This window comes from Carassius auratus, chromosome 15 (genome assembly GCF_003368295.1).
Source record: "Carassius auratus strain Wakin chromosome 15, ASM336829v1, whole genome shotgun sequence".
Classification (NCBI taxonomy): domain Eukaryota; kingdom Metazoa; phylum Chordata; class Actinopteri; order Cypriniformes; family Cyprinidae; genus Carassius; species Carassius auratus.
The window spans coordinates 12723679-12750554 of NC_039257.1; the positions used below are offsets into that span (position 1 = coordinate 12723679).

At 35.9% G+C, this 26876-nt stretch overlaps 1 protein-coding gene and 1 long non-coding RNA gene across 2 annotated transcripts; one reads left to right on the forward strand and one right to left on the reverse strand.

The window, feature by feature from the left end:
- The first annotated feature begins 3023 nt into the window (after nt 1–3023).
- LOC113115144 (protein phosphatase 1 regulatory subunit 14A-like) lies at nt 3024–26052 on the forward strand. Its single transcript, XM_026282463.1, has 4 exons — nt 3024–3333; nt 23689–23769; nt 24079–24111; nt 24726–26052. Exons 1-4 carry the CDS (start codon nt 3103–3105, stop codon nt 24858–24860), a joined length of 480 nt encoding a protein of 159 aa, XP_026138248.1. The 5' UTR covers nt 3024–3102; the 3' UTR covers nt 24861–26052.
- LOC113115145 (uncharacterized) lies at nt 9705–22429 on the reverse strand. The gene is made up of 5 exons (XR_003293836.1): nt 22189–22429; nt 21479–21533; nt 21316–21355; nt 20814–20912; nt 9705–10432 (listed from the first exon to the last, which is right to left on the reverse strand). It is a non-coding gene; the product is annotated as an uncharacterized LOC113115145 (long non-coding RNA).
- Nucleotides 26053–26876: the final 824 nt, after the last annotated feature.

Sequence of the window (26876 nt, forward strand, 5' to 3'; positions counted from 1 at the left end):
AAGAGAAATTAAAATAAATATCATAATTGTCACAGTGTCTGGTCTGTGTTTCCCTGGGTGTCCACTAGTGGTCTCACTTCCCCATAGACACCCTACTGCAGGCACTACATTCCCCACAAGCCTTTGTCCCATTCATCCCTGTTAATTGCACTCAGCGGTCCCCACTTTCATTGTTTTCACCTGTCCATATAAACCGGTCTGTCTCTGTTTAATGTGGAATCCAAAAATAAATTCCAAAAACAGGCTAGAGGTCAATAACAACAAAAGCAGTCCAAAAACAAGAAACATTAAAAACCTTAAGGCGGGCGTACACGGTGCGATTTTTGCTGTCGTACGAGTTTGCATGCGATTTTTTTCAATCGTGTGGAAATCGCGTATTCTCGTATGGTCGCGGCTCGTATCATTTGCGATGAATTACGAGCCGAGCAGAGTGGCTTACGAGCACTTCCCGACCTCCCGATCATTTTTAAACAGGTCTAAAAAGTTCGTGAGCTATCGGTTTGAATTCGTGCCATTTGTGCGGTTGAACGAGCCGATTTGTTGATTTATCTGAAGTTGACCAATCACGAACTAGGAAAACCACAGAAGAAGAAAGACGAAGATGGCAGCTGAAGTCTGTCAGGAACAGCGAGCGCTGTATGATGTTTCTAGCAACGTATTCCAATGCCTTTTTAGTTCTCTCTCTCTCTTTCTCTCCCTCTCTTGGTTTACGAGGGCACAGTAATTGTCCTCACAAACCATGTTTACATTTTAATACCCATTTCAGATATTTATAAACCATATACAAGAACACACACACAGGGTAACCAAACGTCCCGGTTTCCTATTGCTGAAAAATAACCTGTACGTGTAGGAAACAGTCACGGCTCATATCAATATTTTATTTGCAGTTATGAGAGAGGGAGAGCAGTTATATTATTCAAGTCGAACGAGTCTATCAACTTTGTGCGATTGCTTCTGGAATTCGCAGGTTGTAAAATCGTGTGGTATATCATCTCGTCCGTACGATTTTCAGCTAAACTCACTCATGCCGTGTGCGTGGATATACGATCTTCCAACCATCCGAATTCGCACCGTGTACGCCCGCCTTTAGGGAACACGAGAAAGCCAGGTGACATGAAACATGGACTCCATGAAACAGAGACAGAGTGTTTTATATGGACAGGTGAAAACGATGAAAGTGGGGACACCTGAGTGCAATTAACAGTGATGAATGGGACAAAGGCTTGTGGGAAATGTAGTGCCTGTAGTGGGTTGACTATGGGGAAGTGAGACCACTAGTGGACACCCAGGGAAACACAGACCAGACACTGTGACATTACCACCCCTCTAAGGAGATGCTCCACCGAACACAAGAACTAACCAAAGAACAAAGAGACCAGGAGAGAGGTGGACTGGTGGAGGATAATGACTGTGGCTTGACTTCGTTCAGGAAGTTCAACTGTGGCTTGACTTCATTCAGGGGCCCAGGGCTGAGCCTACAGGGTGGAGCAGGTGGGACTGGAGCCCACAGGGACGGCGCAGGCGGAACTGGAGCCCTCCACAGCCGAGCAGATGGGACTGACGCCCACCAGGGTGGTGCAGAGGACCACCACAGCCTTCAGGTTGAGACAGAAGCCCACCAAAGTGGCACAGAGGACCACCACAGCCAAGCAGCTGAGACAGAAGCCCACCACAGTGGGATCGATGGCACAGCAGAGACAGGTGTGGCCGGGGTATCCCACTGAGACCGATGGTGTAGGTACCTGGTGAACCCCCAAAAGACAGGATCTCCAGCCCCTTCATCTCCCACTCAGACACAGGGGCATCCAGGCAGGCGTTAAAAAGGTCTTTAAGTGCCTCATCATTGTACCCCAGTCCTACTGCCATAGTCCAAAATATTTGCACCAAACCATCCACCTCACTCCCCTCTTGACAGAGGGTGATTAAGTTTAGGACCCCTCCGCCCCTCCATGCTGGCTGGGGAATGGATACGAACTGCTGGATCTGGGCATGATGGAATCCTTCTGTTATGAATGCACACACAAAAGAGATCCAGTTTTCAGTGTTAAATGGGGGATCCAAAAATCAAATCGAAAAACAGGCTTTTATATGGACAGGTGAAAACTATGAAAGTGGGGACTGCTGAGTGCAATTAACAGGGATGACCACTAATGGACACTCAGGGAAACACAGACCAGACACTGTGACAATAATACTTTAAGATCAATACTTTAAATTGCTCTTTTTTTAATTCATAGTAATTTATTTTTTGCAAAATCTCACTTTTGACTTTCCATGCAAAACAATGAGACAATGCAATAAACATATAATGAATTAGTCACAACGTGGGTACATAGCCTACCAAATTAGTTTCATTAAAATATATATTATTGTACATAATAGTGGAATATATAACACAATATATAAACCTTATTGTTTTGTTTGTTTGTTTGTTTAAAGGAATAGTTCACCCAAAAATGAAAATTTACTGAAAATGTACTCACCCTCAGGTCATCCAGGTGATTTTGTTTCTTCATCAGAGCAGATTTGGAGAAATTTAACATTACATCACTTGCTCACCAATGGATCCTCAGCAGTGAATGGGTGTCGTCAGAATGAGAGTTTATGAGAGAAATTATAATTCAGGAGAGAAATATCCCCAGATGAAAAACAGTTTGCAAGTGAAAAAAGTCCAAAACAATCCTAAACATGTGATTGGGTTTTGATGTATAAGAACAACAGGGTTAAACATCACTGTAAGAAACTTCATTGATTACGGACTGGTATTTTGGCCAGAAGCAATAGTTTAATGTTAAAATGCCTTATTGATGCATTTGTTTAACCTGCAGCTTTTCACTTTACAAATGGGTGGACTGGAGATATTTTGGATTATTGTAATTTTTTTTATTATTTGTTCGGACTCTAAGTTATATTTTCAAGTATTATTTACAAATTACCTTCTTGCGCGCCTGGTGCTCGCCAGACCCCAAGCGAGAGCGAAAGTAAGCCGGTAACCTCGCGGCGCTAGGACCCTGCGGCCCGGCGCGTTCTCGAGGTGTCAGCGCTCCCTCGTGCTGGAGGAGCACACCTACTCCGCCAGACTCCAGAGCAATTATTTGGATGCAAGTGTCCATCCAGAGGGTCAGTCTGGAGATGGCTGCGAACCGGGTGGGGAGGCGTTATAACAATAAGATCCACTCACCGAACCGTGGTACCAGCCGGGAAGCTGGACTCAGCGTGCAGAAGAGGCAAGCACGAGTCACCGTGAAATATAACAGAAAGGAACTCCAGAGGCGTCTGGATGTGGAAAAGTGGATAGATTGTGGACTAGACGAGCTGTATTTGGGAAGGGTGAGTCCTCTTTTAACAAAGAATAATATGAGTACTATAAAATGTAATAAAACACATACAAATTCAGTGTGAAGAATTTCAAATAATTTCTGCCATGGAATGGAATCTCTGCCAAATATTTAATGACATGGGAGCAGCAAAGGCGTTGCTGATAAATCTCTTTTCGATTGCTGATTATGTGTCAGTGGAATTAATTAATTGGTAAGACGCAATCATATTTAATAATAATGAAAGTTTCTATCAGTGGGAGGAAGATTTAAAATCAACACAATCCACGTGGAAATGTGCACCTATTCTGCGTGTCCCAATCGTGAAGCAGGTGTCACATTTGAAATCAGAATGGAATGTAAAATGTATGATGGCAAAGACGGTAAAATACGAAAAATACGATAAAATATTTTCATTCCACAAGTAAGTTTCGAAATAATGTTTGATTGAGTCCATTTTGATGTGCAAATTGATTATTCCGCACGTTTATTCATAAAGAAGGGCGTGAACCTTTTCTTGGGTCATTCCACAAAACGACAGCCTTTTGTGTCCTTCGTATATATATATATATATATATATATATATATATATATATATATATATATATATATATATATATATATATATATATATATATGCCTATATGTCAATGTATTTTAGTTTAGTTTTAGTTTATGTAGACCATATACATGTGTGTGTGTTTATGTGTCTGTATTATATTTTGTGTTTCTCTCTCCCTCATCTAAAATTTTCTTCTAAAATTTGCATTTTTCTCATTCTCTCATATGTATGTTCAGTAATTTCACTTTAATTGCAAAGTTATTTTCATTGCCATTAAAGTGAAATAATTTAATATAAATTTAATATAAATGTAGGAGCCTGAGACAAATGTCATTTAAGAAGAAAATTTCAGATGACACTTAGAGGTTTTCTGACAGATAGATAGATAGATAGATAGATAGATAGATAGATAGATAGATAGATAGATAGATAGATAGATAGATAGATAGATAGATAGAGAGAGAGAGAGACATAACTTATTATAACAGAATTTTTTATGCAAAGTGACAATGAGTTGCTAAGTGTTATAATGTATTAACTGTGAACACAAACATTCATGAGATTGTACAATGCATTATAAGTCTATAACAAGGCATAATTAATGCATTAAAACAGCTTTTATAATGCATTATACATGAAGTCTGTAAGTTAAGTGTTACTTTCTTTCTTATTTATCCATCAGTAGGATGGAAAATAAATATTAGCAGAAATATCACTTATTAAATTATTTTAAATTTTTTAATGTCATAAGACAAGGGTAGTAACTCCTAAATTAATTATGTAATCCTTCTTGGCAAATCTTCATATAAGAACACAAAAATAAGTTGTGAAGATTTTTACCTCTAACTTTGACATGATTTACCTCTCCAAATGATCTTTACTCTGCTGATTTAACACACATAAAAGCTACATCAGTCTACTTATCCTGTTCTCCTTTGGGGCTTTAAACAAGTAAACATGTCTGATATGCAGAAATGCTAGCAATTTATATCTTATTAGTTTACATTCCTGTGTCTTGGGGTATTTCAGGACAAAGGGGATTTTTTTCCTCAGAGGGTCCAGTTCCCATGAGCAACAAGATCAGGGGCCCGACCTTAAATGTTTAAAGATGCGGTCAAGACTTGTTGGTGCGCTCGCTGCCTTACATGGAGAGCTCCGGGATTCCCGCAGGCGTCTAGAAAACTGTAAACATTCACAGTCTTTGTGGGCTTTGTGGGATGGTGGATGTGAGGAGGGAGATGCTTGCACTCTGACACTGGACATGGCGTCCTCCCACGATAATTATGAAATTTTGTAGGGGAGATCATGGGGGGGGGGGGGGGGTAAATGTGGCAACACATTTAGTTTCAACATCTATAATTAGTGGTTTACAGCAGTTTCACAACCTGTATAATTACAAATTTGCCTGTTACTAATTAAAGTAGCATATTTTAATCTCTAAATATTTTCTGTCATGTAAATCCTTTTTTTTAAAACAGGGTTTAACTGTCTACTTTATATTTTACATTGAAATAAGAAACCGCAAGTACTGCATTGAATAAAACATAATTTATGTGAGGAACATGAAGTACTATTAACATAAAATATTATTTCACTGTAATAGCTACTCTAACAATCTTAACTGACAACTTCAACAATAATTAGCATAATTTAAATATATATATATATATATATATATATATATATATATATATATATATATATATACACACACACACACACACACACACACACACACACATTTGTTAAAATGTAACCTAAAGAAGTTCCATGTAAAATGTATACACTAGTTTGGCACAATATCACCCAAACAGAAAAAAGGCAACTAAAAGCTGCTACTAGGATGCTATCCTTTTAAAAGGATCATCTTTGTTCTTTATTTACCCTAAAGAGCAAATAATAGTAGCTTGAATGTAAATGTTAGCTCCTAAAGTTTACACATTGGTACCTAAATGCTACATATTAGTATCTTTTGAAAGGGTACCATCCCAGTAACAACTTTTACCAGTTCTTTAAGAGTACACGATGACTGGACAAATCCCAGAAGTCTTCTCTATGATGTTATGTTGGTGCTAAAAAGAAGCAGCCTTCACTGAGGCTGTAATCAGATCCCCCCTTCATTTCCTGTCGACAGCAGACCCAACTACGTCCTGCTCTTATGGTCCTGGGATTGATTGATGGTATATTTGTCTCATGGGGTGTTTTCCTATGAGCAAGGGGGATGGGGGCTGTAGAAATGAAGACCCCATATGTCACTGTATCGCACAAAGAAAGCCCTCCTGCAACTGTCCTCCACCCCCATCCTGCAAAAAAACGACTACCCGGTACCAACTGGTCCACGGACAGGGCATCCTAGCCCCATTAAGCAGGACCATTAGTCAACTGCTCTATTAAAGATACAAATTTTTTAAAAAAGCACAGCTTAGAGTCCTGTAGTGGACAGATTCATGTTTATTTATAATCCAGAGGCTGGTTCATCTTTCATGTCAGTGGGCCAAACAGCCACAAAACATTACACTTCAGATTTTACATATATCTAATCCAAAAAATTAGTAATATTTTACAGAAATTGTACTAAAAAAATATTTTCTGATACTGTTATGGATAAAACAAAGCTAAATGCTAAGAATAACATGGAAAGGTTTTGTGAAATATAATCATGCATGGTTGGGGTTGCTAAATAAACAGACCGATCAACTTTTGAAAGGAAAGGAGAAACCACTTCTCGTATATCTTGCTGTGGATGTCAGAGGTTATGTATTCACTCATAATCTGTGGTATTCTGATGCAAATGAATGTGTCCCTCGGTATAAGATAGCCAAATTAGTTGGTTGTGCATTTTGAAATGGAAGGAAAAGTAAACCATGACTGCATTTGTACTTGGTACCATGTTGGGTCACCATTTGATCTTAATGTAACTCCAGTTTTAGTTGGAATTTATTGTGTTATTCACAATAAAGGACACAAATGTTATATGTTTAATGCATAAAAGGCTTTTTTTATGTACATTATCAGTTCAGTTTGAGAAGTGGTAATGCATTAACGTCTGATGATGATCAGAAACTGAAAGCACCTGGATGTATTCAGCGAAAGTGCTTATATCAGCATCACAAGGACCAAAAAGCAAAACAGATCCATTTTAGAATGTTTATAAACAATATTACATTTTTAGAGTTGACCTGTAGATGAGTTCTTGTTCCTAATATGGTCAGCTTGTAAAGAGGTCACTAATAAACACATTAAATCATTTATTCTGCATGCACATATATTTGAAGAATAACAAAAGGGTTTCTTGTGAAAAAAGATGTTCTTGTGGATAAATGATACCAATTCTGTCAAAGGCATGTAATGTAATTAGTTAGACTAAACCGTGTCAGCCCGTGTTGATCTCACATGCACTTTTGCATTTAATGTGGATCGGCGTACTGTTACATCACAGTTTATGGAGTCCCAAGGGCAGCTGATGCAAAAAAGATCTGACATTTTACTCTGGTTGGATTGAGCTGACATGAGAGGCGCTGACGTGCTAGTGCAGTGCTCCATCAGAGATTGTCTATAGCATGTAAGATTACTGAATGCAGTAGTATTTGCAGTTTATCATGCAAAAATATATCACTTTATGAAAGAGATTGAATGTACAACTTTTTTCATTTATTTATATATTGTATACATTTTTATATAATTATACTATATATTTATTTATTCATACTTTATAAAGAGTAAGACTTTTCAAAATATTTTTACTCACAATTTCATTCCAGATTAAAATATTTTAAAATATATTTTTAATTTAATTGTTAAAAATGTAATGCCCTTGGGGTTATAACATTTTATAATTTTACACTTGACACCACACTTTCAAAATAAAGGTACCTCATAGGTTTTTTCTAGACTTACACTTGAGGGGGTAAAATAAAATCTTGAATCTTTTTTTTTTTTTAGCTTATTTTGAATAAAGGGATAGTTCAACATTCTCACTCTTCAATCCCAAATTAAATTCTTGCAGAAGGGGGAAAATTACATTTTGGAAATATTTAAGAGATTAACCAAAATGTTTCACAAGCTTTAAATAAACCATGACCAACCAAAATTGACATGAATATTTACACATATACATTCTCAAGGTATTTGGTACACTACTTTTCAGTTTTCTGTTGAATGTGCAAAGCTTTTCTGCTCAGGAACTAATCTAAAGCGAAAGCACAAACTTTCAAATTCAAAAGGTTTGCCCTGTACGTTCAGCATGTAAAGGGTTATGTTTGTTTCACAGCATTTCAGTGGCATTTGGAGTTAAAAGAAAGGTCACTGATGCCCTGGTAGGGCTTTCAGCTTGGATCTTTTTCTGATTGACCTTTCATTGGTGGTGTTAGTTTCAGGATTTTGAAAGTTCTCCCACGCCAGCCCTGTTCCCTGTAGTCATCCGTAACCTTATCAGGAGACACACTGGCTGGCATGACCAGCTCTTAACCTGCTGTGTGGATGTACACCATACTGATGGCAACTTGAAGCTTTGGTAATCATGTTAACATAGTTGCAGTATTTGGTGTTAACTTGTTAAGTGACACTGAATCCCACCACATTCTATACTGTTGTGAGTTAGTTGTAATCAGTATGTTCATGATAACAAATCATGTAATGCAATAGTTCATCCATAAAGGAATAGTTCACCCCAAAGTTAAAAGATGTTGATGAGTTTGTATTTGTCATTGCTTGTGCACCAATGGATCCTCTGCAGTGAATGGGTGCCATAAAAAAAGAGAGAACAGCTGACAAAAACATCACAATAATCCAGAAGTAATCCACACAACTCACACAACTCCATTAATGTCATATAAAAAGAAAAGGTGTGTGTTTGTGACTAATTCATTAAGGCGTTTTTACCTTCAAACCATTTCTTCTGCTAAAATACATGTCCTCTAAACAAAATATTGCCTGCTTCTGTGATTAAAAAAAAGTCCTCTGTCTGAATCAAAAGAGAAATATGCACAGATCAGGCATAAGCCAAAACAGGAGTTCTAAACAAATAAAAAATCATGTTCCATGAAGATATTTTGTACATTTCCTACAGTAAATATATCAAAATATAATTTTTAGTTTGTAATATGCATTGATAATAATTAATTTGGATAACTTTAAAGGTGATTTTCAAAGTATTTGGATTTTTTTGCACCCTCAGATTTCAGATTTTCAAATATTGTCCGATCCTAACAGACCATACATCAATGGAAAATCTAATCTTCAAACTTATTTATTCAGCTATCAGATGATGTATAAATCTCAATAATAAATAAATCTCAAATTGACACTTAAGGGTCACATATGTTGTTGGATTTTGGAGTGAGAGGACAACATGGGATAGAGGAAGCATTAATATCAGGATTGTGAAGGTTACTTTTAAAATGTATTCCGTTACAGTTCAAAAGTACTTAATTAAAAAAGTATTCAGTAACATAACCCAAGCACTTCAAAAGAAAAGTAATCTAATTACTTTTGGATTACCTCAAATCACATATTTAAATAAAGTTGAATCCTAATTAATTCACTGTAGCAGCATTTGAGGAGAATAATTGTGCACAGATCTTATTTGCGAACGCAACAGCATGAGCGACCGCGTCAACATGAGTGTCAACAGAACCAGGAATTATGATAAAGCAGCGCCTACATATCATTATTATGTCAAAATAATCATTTATTTTACAAAATGTAACTGTAATTTAAATACAATAATTTTTATGTAACTGTAACAAGATTTTTGTATCCAGATTGCATAACCCCATTACATGTACACTGTAAAAAGTAATACCTAGATCAAACTCATAAAAAGTGAGGCAAGTGGCTGCATTGGATGTTTTAAGTTGAGTCAACTTGCAGCCTTTTTCAAGTATAATAAACTCTGTAAAATTACTTAATTCAAACACAACAAAATCAAGTTGAGTTAACTAATAAGTGCTATATTAGTCAGTTAGATAAACCTAATTTTCTTGGTATATGTAACGTATTTATGTGTTGCTACAAGTAACCTGTACTCATTTTAGTTAGGTTTTATGAACTTTATGCTCATAGTAAATTTAACCTAATCAAATGTGAATAAACATTTTAATTAAGTCCTGGCTATTACCTCAGAAAATACATCTAAATGTCTATATTCTAAGCAGTACAGTAAATCACTTTACATAAACAGACTTTATCAATAACAATTACAAATTCAATTGAAGAAGAAAAAGATGGGAAGACAGATTAAAGACAATAAAATTTATTCAATGTCAGCTAGTGTCACTTTTAACAGTGCCTACACAACATACAAAAGTATGAATAGGGTCCAATCCCACAAAGAGCCTGTGATATATCTCAGAAGTATACAGATTTGAGTGATATTAGAGGTTGTGGGCATAGACAAGTCCAAACAGGAGGTTTTCTACAGGTTTGGCACACCTCTGACCATGGGCTGTCCTTCTACTGTGATAATCCCAATCGTGTTTGGCTGATGGCGCATGTATATTTTCAGTGGGGAACTGCCAAGCTCAGCGTGCACCTCTGTTTCATCATGACTCTATTGAGGAGACAAAAAAGAATCAAGAGTTTGGTCAGACAAACAGGTATTGAGATGAATATAGCAGACTGGTAGAAGACAGATACGACACAAAGTCAAAGTTGTACTTTTTAGTTGCTTAAGGTGATGGATACTAGATGGATACTTTGACTAGAGCATGTGACCAGAGTGAAGTCTACCATGACAATGTCATAGAGTGTTGGTACTATACTATCATGATCTACTGTAGCATGAGTGTTGTCTTTTCTGGTTCAAAGGATACATTACAATAAAACAATGCAATTTTCCTTGCCTGTACCTTATTGGTCATCACATTACTGTATTAAATATATTTCAAGAACAAAGTAATTACCCCATATCATCACAATAGTAACTAGATAGTAAAGTTTGTTTTCAAACTTTAAGTTGGCTTGAAAAAGCCTGGCCAGAAAGTTAGAAAAATGTAGAAAGTTTGAAAAGCTTAAAAAGTTTTAAAAATGTAAAAGTTTGAAAAGTTAAGAAGTTTAAAAAAGAAAGTGATTAACATATTACTAGCATTATATGCAAGTGACTACCATGTCGTTAGCATGATTAGCAAAGTTGTTAACATGTTTCTAGCATGTTGAGAGCATGATTTTAGCATGATTAGCATTTTGCTAGCATGTTTCTAGCATGTGACTAGCATGTTTCTAGCATGATTAGCATGTTGCTAGCATGTCGCTAACATTTTGCTAGCATGATTAGCATGTTGCTAGCATGATTAGCATGTTGCTAACATGTTTCTAGCATGATTAGCATGTGGCTAGCATGTTGTTAGCATGTTTCGAGCATGATTAGCATGTTGCTAGTATGTCGCTAACATTTTGCTAGCATGATTAGCATGTTGCTAGCATGTTTGTAGCATGATTAGCATGTTGTTAACATTTTAGTAGCATGATTAGCATGTGGCTAACATGTCTCTAGCATGATTTTCATGTTGCTAGCATTTTATTAACATGATTAGCAAGTGACTAGCATGCCGTTAGCATGTTTGTAGCATGATTAGCATTTTGCTAGCATTTTGCTAGCATGATTAGCATGTTGCTAGCATTCCACTAGCATGTTTGTAGAATGATTAGCATGTTGTTAACATTTCGCTAGCATTTTGTTAGCATGATTAGCATGTTGCTAATATGTTTGTAGCATGATTAGCATGTCGCTAGCATGTCGCTAGCATGTTTGTAGCATTATTAGCATTTTGCTAACATGTTTCTAGTATGATTAGCATGTTGCTAGCATGTTGCTAACATTTTTGTAGCATGATTAGCATGTTGTTAGCATGTAACTAACATTTTGCTAGCATGATTAGCATTTTGCTAGCATGTTTCTAGCATGATTACCATGTTGCTAACATGTTTCTAGCATGATTAGCATGTGGCTAGCATGTTGTTAGCATGTTTCTAGCATGATTAGCATGTTGCTAGCATGTCGCTAACATTTTGCTAGCATGATTAGCATGTTGCTAGCATGTTTGTAGCATGATTAGCATGTTTCTAACATGTTTCTAGCATGATTAGCATGTGGCTAACATGTCTCTAGCATGTTGTTAACATGTTTCGAGCATGATTAGCATGTTGCTAGTATGTCGCTAACATTTTGCTAGCATGATTAGCATGTTGCTAGCATGTTTGTAGCATGATAAGCATGTTGCTAGCATGTTTGTAGCATTATTAACATTTTGCTAACATGTTTCTAGTATCATTAGCATGTTGCTAGCATTTTTGTAGCATGATTAGCATGTGGCTAGCATGTCTCTAGCATGTTGTGAGCATGTTTCTAGCATGATTAGCATGTTGCTAGCATGTCGCTAACATGTTTCTAGTATGATTAGCATGTTGCTAGCATGTTGCTAGCATTTTTGTAGCATGATTAGCATGTTGTTAGCATGTAACTAACATTTTGCTAGCATGATTAGCATGTTGCTAGCATGTTTCTAGCATGATTAGCATGTGGCTAGCATGTCTCTAGCATGTTGTTAGCATGTTTCTAGCATGATTAGCATGTTGCTAGCATGTCGCTAACATTTTGCTAGCATGATTAGCATGTTGCTAGCATGTTTGTAGCATGATTAGCATGTTTCTAACATGTTTCTAGCATGATTAGCATGTGGCTAGCATGTCTCTAGCATGTTGTTAGCATGTTTCTAGCATGATTAGCATGTTGCTAGCATGTCGCTAACATTTTGCTAGCATGATTAGCATGTTGCTAGCATGTTTGTAGCATGATTAACATGTTGCTAACATGTTTCTAGCATGATTAGCATGTGGCTAGCATGTCTCTAGCATGTTGTTAGCATGTTTCTAGCATGATTAGCATGTTGCTAGCATGTCGCTAACATTTTACTAGCATGATTAGCATGTTGCTAACATGTTTGTAGCATGATTAGCATGTTGTTAACATTTTAGTAGCATGATTAGCATGTGGCTAGCATGTCTCTAGCATGATTTTCATGTTGCTAGCATTTTATTAACATGATTAGCAAGTGACTAGCATGTCGTTAGCATGTTTGTAGCATGATTAGCATGTTGCTAGTATGTCTCTAGCATGTTTTTAGAATGATTAGTATACAACTAGCATGTTGCTAGCATGATTAACATGTGACTAGCATGTGGCTAGCATGGCTAGCAAGTGACTAACATGTTTCTATGCTAATCCAGGTAAAACCAGTTGATTCAGTTAGAAACCAGCTAAGACCAGCGTGACAGTGGCCAAAACCACTTTAAACCATGTTAGAAGTATGTTTCTAGTCTGATTATCAAGTTACTAACATGTTGTTAACATGTTTCTATGATAATCTAGCTAAAACCAGTTGATTCAGTTAGAAACCAGCTAAGACCAGCTTGACAGTGGCCAAAACCACTTTAAACCATGTTAGAAGTATGTTTCTAGTCTGATTAGCAAGTTACTAGCATGTTATTAACATGTTTCTATGATAATCTAGTTAAAACCAGTTGATTCAGTAAAGAAAACCACCTAAAACCAGCTAAGACCAGCTAAAGCCAGCTTGACAGTGGCCAAAACCACTTTAAACCATGTTAGAAGTATGTTTCTAGTCTGATTATCAAGTTACTAACATGTTGTTAACATGTTTCTATGATAATCTAGCTAAAACCAGTTGATTCAGTAAAGAAAACCACCTAAAACCAGCTAAGACCAGCTAAAGCCAGCTTGACAGTGGCCAAAACCACTTTAAACCATGTTAGAAGTATGTTTCTAGACTGATTAGCAAATTACTAACATGTTGTTAATATGTTTTTAGCTAAAACCAGTTGATTCATTAAAGAAAACCACCTTAAACCAGCTAAGACCAGCTAAAGCCAGCTTGACAGTGGCCAAAACCACTTTAAACCATGTTAGAAGTATGTTTCTAGTCTGATTAGCAAGTTACTAACATGGTATTAACATGTTTCTATGATAATCTAGCTAAAACCAGTTGATTCAGTAAAGAAAACCACCTAAAACCAGCTAAGACCAGCTAAGGCCAGCGTGACAGTGGCCAAAACCACTTTAAAACTTGTTAGAAGTATGTTTCTAGTCTGATTAGTGAGTAACTAGCATGTTGTTAGCATGTTTCTATGCAAATCTGGCAAAAACCAGCTAAAAACAGTGGATTCAGTAAAAACCAGCTAAAACCCAGCTAAGACCAGCGTGAGAGTGGTCAAAACAACTTAAAAACCAGTTTGGGAGACTAGCCAAAACAACTGATCAGCTTAGGCTGGTTTTAGCTGTATTCTCAGTAGAGAGTTTTTAAGGTTTGCCTTGGTAGTAGACAGCTTAAATATATTATAAGCCTTATTTTTCAAAAGTTTGTACCCCCGCAATGAAAGTCTATGGGATTTAAGGTGGTTTTGGTAGTCTGGTTTACGAAAACCATAAGCAGAATCAGTTAGAAAAGATATAGCAACCCGAGTCAGACCAGTCTGAAGGTCTGACCCGAGTTTGGTGGTTCTAGCTTGAAAGCTCTAGGAGGAGATAGTGTTTAAAATTTGGCTCAGAAGAATAATAATAATAACTAGAATTAAAAGTTAGTGAACTAACTTTGATGTTGGCTTGGCCATCTTGGCCATGGAGCAAAAGAGCCAAAGTACTTGTGTGCCCAACATTGAGTTGCCCCGCTGCAAAATTAATACAAATAATAATGCCATAAAAAAATACACCTGCAACAGTCTTTTTCCATGCTCCCTTGCTGTTTTCTTTTTTTAATAAAAAGCCTGGGCTATGATAACAGCTATGACAGGGTTGTCTAGCTGGATGTGAAATAAGTCATGCCTATTTTTCTCGTGTATGTATTTCACAGTCCTGCCACCGTCACGTTGTGGGCAACGACACACAAGATAACTGAAACAATGCATTTTAAATCAAGGAGATCATAAGGGGTCCAAGCACAATGGTTTGTATAGATGATGCAGTTACACACTGTTTAAAATTGTTTAATTTGTACTGTATGTTCATTCTATTTATTTATTTGTGCTATTTACATAATGTTTACATTTTTTTAAGTTTGTTTATGTTAATTTAAAATAGCACTGCATAGTCTTCACTGTAAGATAAAATACACAATCAAACCAAAATGTATTCAGACACCTTCAACATTTCTCACATAATCACAGTTTATTTGCTGTAGTTTAGAAACTGGTAATAATATATGACAATAACTCAGAACAAATTCATATTGATAATTTCGGATAACTTTGATAAAAAGATATGTAATGGAATCAACCAAAACTTCAGACAGCTGTCAGTATGACAATATTTACACAACTATCAATACTTTGTTGAACAGTTACCAAGCAAGAAATGCTTAATTTGGTTCAGTCTGTGGTGTGAAAAGGTTGCATTAACAATTAAAGAAAGAAACACTTAAGCAAAACATGGGCAGGTCCTTAATTATTATTTTTTTAATCAATTTCACTGGTAGCCTACAGTATTAAGAATTTGTGGGTATAATATTTCACAGATCACTATTTTGCCATACTCACTTACATAAATGAACTAGTGGCCTGCACCCACTAGTAAAACAATTCTATCTGATTTTTGGATTGACTTTGGATAAATTCTTGTACTACAAGGTAAATCAGTCAAGAGCAGTGAGTGATTTACTTTCATTTTCATACATTAAAGACTCTGACAGCAGAGCTAGTAAATTAGGCGCGGTCCCTTTAAGAGACAAACGCATCCATTATGATGATACACATCCGATTTTTTTTTTGCAACTCTTTACTTTCACTTAAGACATAACCACATACTTATTCGAACACACTTTCCAACACGGGTATTTCGACATATTTTGTATGTATTTGTTGTCGGTACAAAAGCAAGAAGACTTTGAGACGCGTCTCTGCTTGCCCTGAACAACACCGCGCTGCTGAATTGAGCTCTTTCGCTTTTCGCTCTTTTTTCTGTTTATTTAAACTGCGATTTGAATTTGTTCGTTCAGGTCCAGGAGGAAGTGAACGTCCTGAACGAGAGCTCGGTTCAGTGTTGACGCGCGGCTCTCTCTCGTGCACACGCGCCATCAGCTGCTCAGTCCAGTTTCCCGCAGCGCGGGGCTGAAGCGCGAGCTCACTGTGACGTTCCGCCTGATGATTCAGTTAGAAACCAGCTAAGACCAGCGTGACAGTGGCCAAAACTACTTTAAAACCATTTAATATATTATTCAAATTGTTTTGTGCCGTTTCGCTGCAGTGTTTTAATGTGAAAGGCTGTAAATGTGTACTTCAAGTGTTCAGAGGAATACGTCGCGAGCTCGCTGTGATGTTCAGCCTGATGATTCAGTTAGAAACCAGCTAAGACCAGCGTGACAGTGGCCAAAACTACTTTAAAACCATTTAATATATTATTCTAATTGTTTTGTGCCGTTTCGCTGCAGTGTTTTAATGTGAAAGGCTGTAAATTCTCTGTGGACTTCAAGTGTTCAGAGAAATACATTGCCAGCTCGCGAGCAGTTGGCTGCCGCGAATATATCATGTTATTACTTTAAACAGTTCAGAAACATCTCAATTTAGCTCTTGGTGTGTTCTAACGTGTGGATTGCGTGCAATAGCGTTTTTAAAATGTCTTAAATAGGAATGAATTCGCTTGTTGTCGGCTCCGTGTAGACAGCCTGAGCTGAGCAGCAGTGATTCTTCTCTCGTCTGACTGCTCCCCTCCCCTAAATGTCATTGCAACTGTAGGGGCGCAATTTTTCTCAGACAATGTAAGTCTATGGGTAATGAATTTTGACATTTAAAAATTAATAAAAAAAAAACTTTAAGTCTGATCAGTCTGAAAAGATATAGCACACACCACCGCTCTATCCCACAGGTGTCTGCCGAGTTTGGGGCTTGTGGCTTTAAAGCCCTAGGAGGAGTAGCGTTCAGAATTTCTGTCAGAAAAATAATAATAAGAACTAGAATTAAAAGTTAGTGAACTAACTTTGATGTTGGCTTGGCCATCTTGGCCATGGAGCAAAAGAGCCAAAGTACTTGTGTGCCCAACATTGAGTTGCCCCGCTGCAAAATTAATACAAATAATAATGCCATAAAAAAATACACCTGCAACAGTCTTTTTCCATGCTCCCTTGCTGTTTTATTTTTTTTATAAAAAGCCTGGGCTATGATAACAGCTATGACAGGGTTGTCTAGCTGGATGTGAAATAAGTCATGCCTATTTTTCTCGTGTATGTATTTCACAGTCCTGCCACCGTCGCGTTGTGGGCAACGACACACAAGATTACTGAAACAATGCATTTTAAATCAAGGAGATCATAAGGGGTCCAAGCACAATGGTTTGTATAGATGATGCAGTTACACACTGTTTAAAATTGTTTAATTTGTACTGTATGTTCATTCTATTTATTTATTTGTGCTATTTACATAATGTTTACTTTTTTTAAGTTTGTTTTTGTTAATGTAAAATAGCACTGCATAGTCTTCACTGTAAGATAAAATACACAATCAAACCAAAATGTATTCAGACACCTTCAACATTTCTCACATAATCACAGTTTATTTGCTGTAGTTTAGAAAGTGGTAATAATATATGACAATAACTCAGAACAAATTCATCTTGATAATTTCGGATAACTTTGATAAAAAGATATGTAATGGAATCAACCAAAACTTCAGACTGTCAGTATGACAATATTTACACAACTATCAATACTTTGTTGAACAGTTACCAAGCAAGAAATGCTTCATTTGGTTCAGTCTGTGGTGTGAAAAGGTTGCATTAACAAGTAAAGAAAGAAACACTTAAGCAAAACATGGGCAGGTCCTTAATTATTATTTTTTTTAATAAATTTCACTGGTAGCCTACTGTATGAAGAATTAGTGGGTATAATATTTCACAGATCACTATTTTGCCATACTCACTTACATAAATGAACTAGTGGCCTGCAGGGGCGTAGCAACCGGGGGGGACGGGGGGGACACGTCCCCCGCACTTTTAGAAACAGGTGATTCTGACCCCTGCTAATTTTTTTTTTTTTTTAGGATCCAGCGTGAATATTTCCTGTAGTGTTCTCTGATTTGTTACTTAGATTTGAGTGAAGTAACATTCAGCCAATCACAGAGCGAATCATCTCCTGGGCGCGTCTGCTATGAGCTTCAAATCTCTTGTTGCACTTCTGAATTTTCGTTCGTTCGTTTGTTCACTTTGCTATTAGGCCGTCTGGGATAAAATGCACCCCAGAAAAAAGTAAAGGACGATTACATCCTTTTTTCAAACACACACTGTAAGTATGTTACAGTATGTCGCGATGACACGAATCGCGCGATAAAGTTTTCATCACGTCGCACCGGATTCAGTGTGTTAAATGCTCTCCTAATTGTCACTTTGGATAAAAGCGTCTGCTAAATAAGACGTAACAATATTATTGGTTTCTGCTGTCTTTTGTTTGTCTACGTGCTGCTCGCGGAGTAAAATTATCATTTCACAATAAATCATATTTGTTTTGCAACGAATATCTTAAAATACTTTATCAAATTTTATTCTTTTAATTCATAACTGTTACTTTATGTCCTAACTAGTCTGCAGGAAAGGCAGGCTGTGACGTCACTGGCAGAGAGAGGGGGCAGTTGCTCAAGCTCTCCAGAATGTGTACAGGTGAGATTTGTATCTGGGTTACTCCGCCGCGGTACCCACGAAGCAATCTAAAATAGTCCGAATATAAACACTTATTATAGGTGCACCCTAGTGATTCAGGACAAGCCAAAAACACGGTTTGGAAAATAGATTCATGTTGTACTCGCTTATTATATACATTCTTCTACATTTTGAACACAAACAAAGTTACGGACCGCAGCTCTGATTGGTTGTTTTGGTTTTTTACCGGGAGTGATGTATTTCTGCAAATGGCAATAGGACACTGGGAGGAGCCAGAGGAGCTTGATTTTTTCACAGATTATCTGTCTCATATTTTTCATAAAATGTATGTTGTATAAAATTACTGTAGATGTAATATGTATACTCATTTAACACCTGTTTTTGTCCAACTGTTAAAAAAAAAAGTTATTGTTCAAATGTAGTGCAACTGAAATATTGTAAATATCATAAAATATCTTTATTTCATAAAAAAAAATAAAAAAAAAAATAAATAAAAATTATAGATGGTCTCCCATTGGTCTCAAAGTCCTGCAGTATTTCTAAATTTCGAGTATGATTTAACAAAAATAGGTTCCTGTAAGCTATCATGTCATGTTCCCAAATTTGAAAAAGTAAAATGCCAATTGGTATTCTATTTAGAATTTATTATGAACATCAGCTTTGGGTCAAATCACCATACAGCTGTCCCCCCCACTTTTAAAATGGCTGCTACGCCCCTGGTGGCCTGCACCCACTAGTAAAACAATTCTATCTGATTTTTGGATTGACTTTGGATAAATTCTTGTACTACAACGTAATTCAGTCAAGAGCAGTGAGTGATTTACTTTCATTTTCATACATTAAAGACTCTGACAGCAGAGCTAGTAAATTAGGCGCGGTCCCTTTAAGAGACAAACGCATCCATTATGATGATACACATCCGATTTTTTTTTTGCAAATCTTTACTTTCACTTAAGACATAACCACATATTTATTCGAACACACTTTCCAACACGGGTATTTCGACATATTTTGTATGTATTTGTTGTCGGTACAAAAGCAAGAAGACTTTGAGACGCGTCTCTGCTTGCTCCCTGAACACCAGAACACCGCGCTGCTGAATTGAGCTCTTTTGCTTTTCGCTCTTTCTGTTTATTTAAACTGCGATTTGAATTTGTTCGTTCAGGTCCAGGAGGAAGTGAACGTCCTGAACGACAGCTCTCTTCAGTGTTGCTGTCCCTGTCCGCGATACGCGCGGCTCTCTCTCGTGCACACGCGCCATCAGCTGCTCAGTTGTTTCCCGCAGCGCGGGGCTGAAGCGCGAGCTCACTGTGACGTTCCGCCTGATGATTCAGTTAGAAACCAGCTAAGACCAGCGTGACAGTGGCCAAAACTACTTTAAAACCATTTAATATATTATTCAAATTGTTTTGTGCCGTTTCGCTGCAGTGTTTTAATGTGAAAGGCTGTAAATGTGTACTTCAAGTGTTCAGAGAAATACATGGCGAGCTCGCTGTGATGTTCAGCCTGATGATTCAGTTAGAAACCAGCTAAGACCAGCGTGACAGTGGCCAAAACTACTTTAAAACCATTTAATATATTATTCTAATTGTTTTGTGCCGTTTCGCTGCAGTGTTTTAATGTGAAAGGCTGTAAATTCTCTGTGGACTTCAAGTGTTCAGAGAAATACATTGCCAGCTCGCGAGCAGTTGGCTGCCGCGAATATATAATGTTATTACTTTAAACAGTTCAGAAACATCTGAATTTAGCTCTTGGTGTGTTCTAACGTGTGGATTGCGTGTAATCGCGTTTTTAAAAGGTCTTAAATAAGAATGAATTCGCTAGTTCTCGGCTCCGTGTAGACAGCCTGGGCTGAGCAGCAGTATTTTTAACCAGTTTAAAAGTGAAACGAAACCCGACTCCGCCCCTAAATGTCATTGCAACTGTAGGGGCGCAATTTTTTTTATTTTTTTTTACATTTAAAAATTAATAAAAAAAAAACTTTAAGTCTGATCACTCTGAAAAGATATAGCACACACCACCCCTCTATCCCGCAGGTGTCTGCCGAGTTTGGGGCTTGTGGCTTTAAAGCCCTAGGAGGAGTAGCGTTCAGAATTTTTTTCTCAGAAGAATAATAATAATAAAAATAAAAATAAGTTTAAATAGCATAACAGTATGTTGGCTTGTTGCCAAGCCAACATAATAAGATTAAATAGTAGATCAGTAAGTTGGCTTTTTCAAGCCAACTTAATAACATACAGAAAGAAATTAGATAAGTAGCTTTAAGCCCAGTACATACATGGTGGACACTGATGAGGTCTTCCTTTCCCTCCCATATGTTCTCAATCAGGCATCTCAGTACCACTTCTCTCCTTTTCTCCACATAGCCAGACGGATCCTGTCAACAAGTAAAATCTGATCAAAATTCACTGCCTGATGACAGTATCACAAATTAGAGAACCTCTGTATTTCAACCATGCAATTGATGTAAAAGGTTGTACTATACATACACCACTACCACTGTACTGTACAAGATCTCACACTATCACCAGCATCTCACAAAATTGAGATTTAACTGACCATGTAGGCTGTATTTAACAGTATGAATCAAGCTTCTATTAGTGCAGTAGTAGGAGGCAGAAAGGTGATCATATCTGCCTTCTATTGGTGGTTGGTACATAAAACCTAATTCAGAAATGTAATTGTATGGAGCCAACACTATTGTTTGCAATTTTACCTATGTTTTACTTACCTGGGAATAATTATAGCTTTAACTGTATCTATTCTGAAGTTTTTCTTACCTGTATCTGAAGACCCCAGGTAACAAAAACGCTTGGTTACCTAAAGACAGAAAAAATATGCATGTTAGAATAAGTTTAAAAACCAGTGGTAAATGTAAAATATTTAAGTAACAGGTTAAAAATAGTTTTATGGTTTTGAGCCAGTGCTATCAAATGCACTTACAACTCTGCTGCTGATAACACGAGGACCCCACGACAGCTGCATGCCCCACCGGAGACTGTGTTATTAAGATGAAATTAAATAAGTCAAGTCACCTTTATTTACAGTACACAGCACTTTGAAATATATATATATATATATATATATATATATATATATATATATATATATATATATCTTCTTTGTTGCCTTTTTCTCCATCACACTTTAGAAAACATTATATATCACCTGAAAACATAAAATCTCAAAATTCATCCTTTGAAACCCATTTTAAATTCATCTACCATGAAAATTGTACATCAAAATCATGTTACAAAATGTTTTCAGTCGTTAATTATAGGTTTGGATCATGCACTTTCAAGTCTATGTTCAAAAATGTGAATGGCAGTTAACAGGGTAAGTTAATGCTAACTAAAGATTAAAAGTGATATTATTGGTAAAATTAAAGCCAAAGTAGTCTTAAAACATAATAGGCATTACTAAAGCACTTGTTTAATTTCATATTAACAACACGGTCTTAACTGCTGTTGTCTTTTGATCGTTGTATACAAGACTTCACTGCTTAGCACTGTGTAGCCAACTTAGCTTGCCATGTGTGCAGGATAGCTAGCTATACAGTACAATTTCCAAACCTTACTTTAGCTTCCTAGTTGAGTGAACGATTTTGCGTGACTTTACATCACCAATAAATTGCCAAAACTTGCACATCTTACCGTGTTAATCAGTCTGTGAAATTTAGATCCGCTGCAGCTTTCAAACAGTTGAAGTGCCGAGGAAGCATCTGCCTTGGAAAGTCCCCGCCAGTGAAAAAGGGATAAATCCAACTTAATTTTTATGTGTTTTTTATTTCAAATATTTAAGTTTGATGAACACACATGCCACATCGAGAGCTGCTCAAATAAATTGTGTATTTCAACTCACTTTTATAACATTTCTTGTACACAACAAACTCATACAAAAAGCTACCCAAATAAATTGCTATTGTTTTACTTAAAATATATTGTTATGTAAAAAAATGATATATTTTAAGTAAAGAGGAAGTATATTTACACTTTTTAGTATAAAACAAATAAAATAAACTAGATTACAACTATTTAAAATATATAAAACCTACTGTGTGGGTGTAGCACTTTTTACAGTGTACTCTATATCTCCCCAATCCTGATTATTATGCATTGTAGTTTTTCCAGAAGGGATTGTAGCAAATTTGTATTTTTGGGTAAACTGTTCCTTTAAATCAAGATTTTGTTGCTAATTAATTCTCCTTCATGTTGTCTGACTTTCCATTTTCTGTGAAAAAATAAAATAAATAAAAACTGTACTGGTTACTCAAAAAAAAAAAAAGTGCTGTACTGTAATGGTAAAAAAAAAAAATCGTAAAGCACCTGCTCATAGTATCATAATAGTGGTCCATACAACTGAAATCTCTTGAATCTGATCATTTCCATGATTCATCTCAATCTGTTCTGAACATTTAGTTAATTAATCAGACATTACTACATTTCTTACAAATATTCCAAATTGATTTTCCGTTAATGTAAATCAAATTACAGCCTTTGTGCTTTGTACGATAGATCATTTGTCATCATTTACAACAATATTTACCCTCTTTCTTATGTTGAAAATAAAAGATGATATTTTGAAGAACGCTAGTGATCAAACAATACTACTTCCAAATATTTCTTTACCTACTTTGGAAATCATGGACACCAACTGTTTGGCTCTTCAGAATTCTTCAAAATAGTTTTTTTTTTTTTTTTTTTTTTTTTTTTTGCGTTTAACATTTTGTCATAATTATTATTAGACCATTTTTATGTATTTTACATTTTTAGTGCAAAAATTCTGTTCAGAAATTTCATGAGTGGCGATTAGCTGTTAACACTAATCACACTGTTAGCTTGGATAATTTGGACATTTAATTTAGTCTTGTTTAAATATATATTTGAGTATCATCAGCATAACAGTGGAAACACATTTTTCTCCTATTTTCTAATAATACTGCCAAGGTGTAGTAAATAGCAGAGGGCCTAAGATAGATCCTTGCAGTACTCCATTACTAGCGATAATTGAGAATATTCCCCAATTATATAAACAAAGTGGTAAAGGACAGACAGGATTTAGACCATTTTAAAACATGTCCCTGAATACCCATGTGGTTTTATAATCTATCTATAAGGTGATTATGTGAAATGTGATTATTTCTCTCCTCACAGGAAGAGGATATGCCTGAGGAAGTGAACATTGATGAGCTACTAGACCTACAGAGTGATGAAGAAAGGACGCAGAAGCTTAAGGTATCTGCTTTCTGAAACTACTGATGAAGAAACCAGTATGTAGTACGTTTAACTAGTTTAAAAGAACAGTTAACCTAAATAGTTTATAATATAAACTGCTTTTATGAATTTCTTTATTTGTTTTCAACATTAGATTGAAATCCATAGGGTTTTGGAACAAATTATTTAATGAACTATTCCTTTAAAAAACAAGATCTCTTTAATTGCAATAAAAGAATCAGTCCAGCATTAAACCATTCAAATCCATTTTCAGCTTGGACAAGATTTGCCAGTCTCTTAAATAAATCTCTTGGTTTTTATTTCTTGTAGGACATCCTTCATACCTGCGGTAACAACACAGAAGTAAGTCTACCTACCTCTTTCTGTCCCCTTTTCTCTGCTTCCCTTCTGCTGTCCATGTTATAATTCTACCAAACAATAGAAAATAAACATCATCTTTCATTTCAAACAAAGTTGTGCTGTCCTTTTCTGCACATAGCTCTGATGTTTTATCTTTAACTAAATAACCCCCTGCAAGTGTAGACATAAAAGTGACTCACTGTCACACTGCAGGAAATAGGGACTAACAGTGTTAATGATTAGACGAAATTCTTTATCTAAATGGGTGTGCTGTGGCATAATTCCAAGAAAAATAAGGGGAAATTAATTTCTTTGGATTTTTTTTTTTTTTTTTTTCTGAATGCTTTCTAAAGCCAGATGATGTAGTTACAACAAACCACCAGCAGGGGCTAAATGGGCCATGCTAACCAGCTAAAACTTTTCGGACCACAAACACTGCTCCATCCTCTGCTGCCCTCTGTTGACAAAATTGAAGAAACTTATATTGACAAGTTAATACTTGTAAAAATATTCAGGTCTTTAAGTAGTGTTGTTTTTATTCATATACTGTTGACACGTTTTATCATGTCTTTGAAGATTCTTCTGTAATGATGTGCTTATCTCCTCATCTTCATCAGGTCTTCATCACAGAACTGGTGAATAAACTTCATGGTTTACAGAAACAAGAAGATCTCCACAACAATGGGATTGAACATCCGCAGCTTCACATCTTTCCTGATCGCCAAGGCTCTCCTGACGCTGAGAGACACTGAGCATCTGCTCAAACATCTACAGCTCTTCAGTCTCCTGTATCAAACCCGATTCATATCAAAGCATCAGCAGCACATTCATTTAGAGTGACAAAACAGAAAATAACTACAAAAATATTTATGTAAAAATCTTGCCTACTGTTCAGAGTAAAACACTGAGTGACCACTAACCACTGCATGGACCTGTGAAAAGTTGTCTTTATAATTTAGAAATGTTTAAACAATCATAAATGAGAGTCTTGTTTGTTACAATAGAAGTGCTTTCACACAATGAACGTGTATTTGTTAATTTAAGCATTTATACCTGATCCCTTAAATTGCTTTCATTAGTATATAACCCACTATAGTCAGGATTATATGGAAATATTAAATAACTTGTTTGCCTTTAATAAAAAAAAAAAAGTTTATTTAGTGAATTTTAGATCATCTGAGAAAACAATGTGTACAGTGTATAGCAGCCTTTTTTTTTTTTTCTTAGAAATACTGACCCATTTTAAGGATATTTCTCATTAAATATTTCTTGTTTTTTTTTTAGATTATGCTGAACCTATGAGTTTTTCCACAAATGGACGAAGGGGCTTTTTAGATTTCAAATCATTTACAGTAATCCCCTCTTGTGTTGTTTATGTCTCTGGTTAAATTTTGCAGGATTAAATTATTTTTCAGAAAAAAAGGGTTTTGAATATCAGTGCTAAATTTAATATGCTTCATTAAAAGCGACAGCTTAAGCTCTTTCCCAGAAGAAATGAAGGCTGGTTTGTAATAAAATCATGAGGTATTGTTAATATGTTTGCTGCTACTATATGAATTACTCAACCTGCTCAAATTTATTATGTTTGAAGAAGACTCCACATTTTGAAGAACATCTTGAGTTGATTCTCTTCTAGCTCTGTATTTTAGTTTGTATAATGCATCAGTATGTTTGTCTGTACAGTGGTAGACTTCCAGAAATCTGTCTTACTTTTTTTATGATAAATATTTTTTTTTACTGTTTTTAGTTTTACTTGCTTGTTTCACTTTTTTATCTTTTTTTTCTATTTAAAATGAAATGAAACTGAACAAAGTAATAATGGGCTATTTATCTTTTGGTATGCTTTCATTTTAAATGAAACAAAAACACAAGGTAAAGAACACAGAAGTAAATAACGCTGTATAGCCTGTTATATCTTTGTGAAATAAAATTATAATAAATCTACTGTATGTCTTCAGTTAGTTATTATCCTCATTATTATTATTATTATTATATTTACTAAATTACATAAATGCCAATAGTTTTGTACTTGTATGTGATTTTGCAGGTTTGATGTTCTGCCTTTTAATTTTTAGACACATAAATTTAAATAATGGCAGATCCAAGGTTTTTTTTTTTTTTTTTGATAGACATTTTCAGGATAAATTATGTTAAAATTATGGTTGTATCTAACAAGCTAATCTGTAAAAAAAAAAAAAAAAAAATGTGAAAAAGACAGCAGAGGGCAGCAATGCTTCTGTGCGCATCAATCTGTTTTGGTTATGCAAGCTATTGTAGCATAAATGTGTTTTACTTTACTTGCAAACCAATTAAGATTAAAACTCAGTGCAAAAAATGTTTTATCATTTAAAATCTTAACTGTAATCATATTATTTACAGACACTGGCATTAGTAGCAGCAGCTCTTAATCAGCTTTCATTAACAACAAGTCAGTCAATCAATCAGCAATATTGATTGTTGAAAGATGGAAAAACATTAATAGTCGCTTTAAACTCTGTACAAAGTTAACATTTCGTAAACACAAGCTATATCAGAAACATACCATGTCAACGGTGAGGCCTGTCGACAAAGGGAAAAAAGAAACCAAAAGAATCCTTGTTTTTTCAGATAGAGCTGTGCGAATTCTTTCAAGCAGCAGATTCATGCTTGTTCCTATGATGTAAACAACATAAATAGCACTGATTACCACAGCGCTGATCAAAGCCTCTATAGATCCTCGGGTCTAATACAATGCTGTAAGAAAACAAACAAACTACCCCACGCAGAGA

Bases quoted from the DNA above. Each gene is read 5' to 3' on its own strand.
- LOC113115144 (XM_026282463.1), top strand. From the start codon at position 3,103: ATGCAAGTGTCCATCCAGAGGGTCAGTCTGGAGATGGCTGCGAACCGG. The intron at 3,334-23,688 runs GTGAGTCCTCTT...CTCTCCTCACAG, and splicing joins ACGAGCTGTATTTGGGAAGG to GAAGAGGATATGCCTGAGGA. The intron at 24,112-24,725 runs GTAAGTCTACCT...CATCTTCATCAG, and splicing joins CCTGCGGTAACAACACAGAA to GTCTTCATCACAGAACTGGT.